The 5,072-nt window shown below is 47.2% G+C and overlaps 1 protein-coding gene and 1 long non-coding RNA gene across 3 annotated transcripts in view; one reads left to right on the forward strand and one right to left on the reverse strand.

The window, feature by feature from the left end:
• Positions 1–5,070, reverse strand: part of TMEM201 (transmembrane protein 201) — a 60,707-nt gene extending 55,637 nt beyond the window's left edge. For both annotated transcript variants that reach the window (XR_002096362.1, XM_019511772.1), the window contains exon 1: positions 4,964–5,070. Coding sequence is in view for 1 of the 2 variants with exons in the window: in XM_019511772.1 (XP_019367317.1) it covers positions 4,964–5,070 (107 nt within the window). In the remaining variant the exon portion in view is untranslated. The remainder of the gene's footprint in view (positions 1–4,963) is intronic.
• The window catches only part of LOC109293702, a 17,952-nt gene continuing 17,591 nt past the window's right edge, over positions 4,712–5,072 (forward strand). Inside the window, exon 1 of the long non-coding RNA XR_002096363.1 lies at positions 4,712–4,845. This is a non-coding gene — a long non-coding RNA (uncharacterized LOC109293702). The remainder of the gene's footprint in view (positions 4,846–5,072) is intronic.

The raw sequence follows: 5,072 nt of genomic DNA on the forward strand, positions 1-5,072 counted from the left end.
TCCCACAGCCCCCCTCCCCCATCTCAGGTTAAACTAGTGGGAAGCTCTCCCTCTTCTATGACTGGGAGGGTTAAAAGATACCTAAATTGTTGTCTCTCACCAGTGAAAATGTGCATACAAATACAGTGGCTAATTTGGAGTCTCCTTTAAAACAATCTTCCTTCTGCACCTCTCCAGCCAGTGCACCCTTACACAGCCTCAAGAGCAGCTCATAGGAGACGTCAAAGGTCAAACTGCCTTAGGAGCTCCCACAGCATCTTTATTGTTCTTATTTATCAAGGCAGGTCAATAAGGTGAAGTTTCCCCTGCTCTTTATGTGCCTATAGTGTGCTCAATGCCATGCCGGGTGTAAAACAGCCCTTGCCACGAAGACTTCACAATGCCAGGCATCATCTTTTGTTACAGATTTAACTCGGGTTGGCTGCACTGGAGACAGCATAGCCCTCCTGCAAAACATTGTGCCATTCACAGCTTCAACTGTCACTGTAAAGCAACGTCATAAGCAACTGCCCAGTGGTGCAACTTAAAGCTTTTGCTAGCATGCCCCAATGGTCCCGTCATCTCAAGAAGGAAGTGCTACCGCCCCCAAAATAACATGCATGTATACATGTGGGAACAGGGGATGGGTCTTGACTTATGACCAATACTCACAGCATAAATTTTGAGTTATGAGTGAAAGAAGAAGACAGTCAAGAAAAGAAAATGCTTCCAACATTAAGGGTTTAGTGACACTGATGCTAGCAGATATAGCTTCATAAACAGTCTTGCTGACAAAGTTCAAAATCAGGTCCATGAACAAAATCAGCTGCACTGGCACAAATACCGGGGACTTTTGCTAGTGTAACTGCAGCTATGCTAAAGTTTAGGAGTGTTGAAGTGATGTTGCTGTGATGGTCCAGATGTGAGAAGCAAGAATTCTTGTGGGCGATATCATATTGGACCACGAGTACGGTTGGTAGGCACAGGCAAGCTGTCAGGTATCACAGTATCACAAGCCTGAAGAAGAGTATTGTCATACGCAAAAGCTTGCCTATACTCAGTACTGCAGCTCCCTGGGGTGCCTTGAGAGCCTTGCAAGGGTGCCAAACAATGTTACCACTGTCAGGTGTGCAAACATGACTTATAAGATTAATCCAGAGATCTCAGATAGGAATCTTTAGTGTTAAATCCATGTTGTGGACTTTGAGTTCTCTGCAACAGAAGAATTGCTTCATTATTTTTCTGTAGAAAAAAAAAAAAAAGAATGGAAACTAAGGGCTGGCATTTTCTGAGGGGTCTTGTCTATTGAGAGGTGCCTTGTGTCTGGAAAAGTTGAGACCCACTGGTCTAGACCAATCATACAGCTGATCCAATAAAAGGTATCACCCACAAGAATTCTTGCCTCTCAGTGTAGGGGTATGATTCTTCCTCCTATGAACTGAAATGGCTTAAATTCAGACAAGACATAAATCACCACTTTGCTCTAAAAAGACAATAGCTTTTTGAGACAGAGATTCCACAACGCATTAATTCTTGCAGGAGACACGAGCACCCCAGGTGTCACAAGCCAGTGACCAAATGCAGTCCAGTGGCAAACTCTATTCAAACACTCCTTGTCCTAAATTTGTCCTCAGAGTCAAGCAGGGATGCAAACACAAATCTCAACTTCCATTGGACAGAGTCATCTTTCCAGGGCTCATAAGAAAGAAGGCTGGAAATGTGACCTATGAACCTACACCTTGAGGAAGCAGACAGAGGGTTAAACTACTCTGATCATTTCAGTGGGGCATTCACTGTGAAACCAGGGCTGCCCTAGTAGTGGCACAAGAGCAGCGGGGATTTTAGTGTTAACAGCTCACCAAGGTGAATGGGGTCCTACCCACCTATCTGATGGGTAAACGACTATGCAAGGGCCTGGTTACCATCACTCCTCCCAAAAGAGAGCTTCGCTGATGCGTCTCTGCAAGCGTGCTTAGTTCTATACCCCCTTGTTGTGACACTCCCCACTTCCCACCCCCCAACTCTTTCTGAGGCATCTCTACCTGTAGACTAAGTGGATGAAGGACCTGGTACCCCAGGGCAAGATTGTTGGTCCTGCAAGACTTGATGGGCCAAGCGCTTATTGCAGATGTGTCAGTCAGGGAACATGAGAGCCACAAACCCAGCGGACCCTGAATGAACTATGCCACTATTATGCCAAGTAGGGGCAGGGCTGTAGGGATCCGTAGGAAAGGATGCACCTATGCCCTGGCTGCATTTCAAAAAAGGGTGCAAAGCAGCAAGAGAAAGAGACAGACTATTATAATTCCAAGACGGACATACAGAACCTGAAGGGAAAGTAGCTACAATAAGGATGTATTGAAGGAAATGGACCAAAGAGTTGGACTCGAGGTAAATCCACTCAGTTAAGTGACTTTCAGCATGATCAGGACAAGTGCAGCAGCAGTAAGGTGACCTCAGAGACAGATCCCCAGTACATCCAGTTTTCTCATTCTGGTCCCAAACCCATCAGCATATCACAGAAACATAATGAATTCTAATACATTAACTCTGCTTTGCAAACAAGTTTAGGAGTACAGGTTTGAATGATTTTTTTTTTTTTTAAAATACCAGTACAATCATTTAAGTTGAAACCAGGACAGAGATGTAAAGAGCTCATCTGCCATGCAGTCATTGAGAAACAGCTCCATACAGTTTATTCTGGAATAAAAAGCTGCAAATACACAGTTGTTCCTGGATAGCCATAGTGCTACAAATTCAAACCCTACTTCCATTCAAACAACTTTCAATGTTTGTTCTGCTTCTCCGGTGCGGCTACCTAATATGATACAATCAGAGCTCGTAGTAGAGATATCTTTTACATATCAGACAAACAAAACTTTTGCAAAAAATTTCTTTAATTGCAAGCTTTCAGGCACAAACACCCTTCATCAAGCATTGGAGTTTGATGAAGGGTGTTTGTGCCCAAAAGCTTTCAATTAAAGACTTCTTTTGCAAAAATCTTGCTGGTCTAATAAAAGATATCATCTGTACCATGAGCCCTGATTGCTTTTCCTCTGGGCCAATATGGCTACAACCTGGCTACCCAATATGATGCAATGCACACCTCTCTGCCATCATTAACCAGATTCACACCAGAACTGACTATATTGCCATGGTTAAAATGGTGTAAAAGTAGTGAAATATTTGTGTTTCGACAAGCCTGGCAGTTGTCCTAATTGATACTCTATTTATTTATGTAAAAGGGCAAGCTGAGGAAGTGCCAAAGTAACTGCTAACAATGGAACATCACCACAACCCCACAAGGAAACAGCAATCAAGATCAGTTTCTGAAAACATTTATAGCAGGATGACAATTTTACAGTACAGAAGGGGCTTAAAAATGTAACAGTCTTTGGATTCCAGCGGGAGCCCATCTGATGCACATAAACAAGAGCGGCTCAGCCACACTGGCCCAACCAGCCCCACACAAGCCCTGCCTGTTTCTCAGAAGATAGCTAGAGGCTTTTAGTGTTCCTTTGCTGTTCTCTGCACGCAACAGAAATGCCAGGCCGCTGTACATGCAGCAATATTCACTTTAATCTACTGGAAAGGCAAATGGTTTAGAACATGCCTGAATTATTCCACTTCAGCTCGGCACTGAAACGTGAGTGAACCACGTGCATCACATCCCACCCTTTGGAAATCCCTTTTACTCCAGCAAAACTCCTTACAGGTCATGGGACTGCCCATGTCTGCTGTTACACATTGCAAATGCATCCTGAGAGATGCATGCTATTTACATGAGGTTACAGTTATGCTATTTCTAAGCTTTTCGATTTAAAATTTGATTCCCGTTGTCCCGTACCAACATTGACTCTTCCTGATACTCAGGACAGTGAAAAACACATGCAAAGAAGTGTGGGAAAAAGCACTCCTATTTCTTTAGGCTGCTACGATGCCAGTCATCAAAAATAACCAAGATCTATACGTACACATTTACCTCTGCTGGTCATCCAAAGTTTTGATACGGCTCACAGCACGGGCACCTCCCCAGCAGCAGAGTACCATGCTGGCACTGCATTTATCCATTATCATCCCATTTCACTGCAGGAATAGCACCCCTCCCCCAACACCCAACCAAGTAAAAGACTATTAAAAATAGTAATAATGTCTTCTCTGTATTCCCACAACAAATTATGCTTTTGCAGGAGCATGCTGGAAAATTCACTCTGGAGGGTGAAACAAAAATCTCTCTCCAGACTGACTGGGGGGGAGAGCTTTTAGAGTACCGCCAGCCAACAGCGCCCGGCATTGGCATATGCCCCAGAGAGGAGACAGGCATTTCCACGTTTATTTATTAAGGTAGTGCCATTAATAGCTAAGTGGTTGATGTTGTCTGCTGGAGCAGGACGCAGGAAACAATTTAGGAGAGATGGAGAGGGATCACAGGATGTTTCTGGTGATTTCCCTGCAGATAAGGGCTCCTGGGTAGCGCAGGCGTTTTGCTTGCATTAGAGCACCGGTTTCTAAGCGGATACTCGGGTCATCTGGAGAAAGGCCTTGCATTTGTCCCAGGGGAAGCCTTGCAACCCAGCAGCCGATGGGGGTCTCTCGGTGCCACGGGCCCAGGGGAAGGCGCCCTGCTCCCTACCCGCCCGCGGCGCCTCCCCTGCTTCCCCAGCCATTGTCTGCCCTTCCTGCTGCAGGCACCGCTTCCTACCCGGGCCGCCCGTGCTCGTTTCACGGGGGGCGGTCCCGAGAGCCTCCCTTGCTCCGCTCCCCGCCGGAGTCAGCACAAACCCTCCCCGTCCTTTGTACGGCGGGATCCGAGCGAGCGAGCGAGGAGGAACCTCCCAGCCCGCCTCATACAAAGCGGGAAGGCAGGTAACGCGCTCCCCGGGGCTGCCGGCCCCTCCCAGCAGCGTGGGCCGTCACTACCGCCATCGCCTCATGGAGGATCCCCCGGGCGGCTCGGTTCCCCTTCCCCGAGAGGCCTCCTTACCTCCGCGCGATCTTGTACAGCAGCAGCCCGGCGCCCACGGTGACCCCCACCCCCCCGGCCAGGCCGGCGGCGGGGCAGGCGGCCAGCAGCGCGCCGACTGCCTCCATGC

Source organism: Gavialis gangeticus, unplaced genomic scaffold (genome assembly GCF_001723915.1).
Source record: "Gavialis gangeticus isolate Ggan-Ray unplaced genomic scaffold, GavGan_comp1, whole genome shotgun sequence".
NCBI lineage: Eukaryota > Metazoa > Chordata > Crocodylia > Gavialidae > Gavialis > Gavialis gangeticus.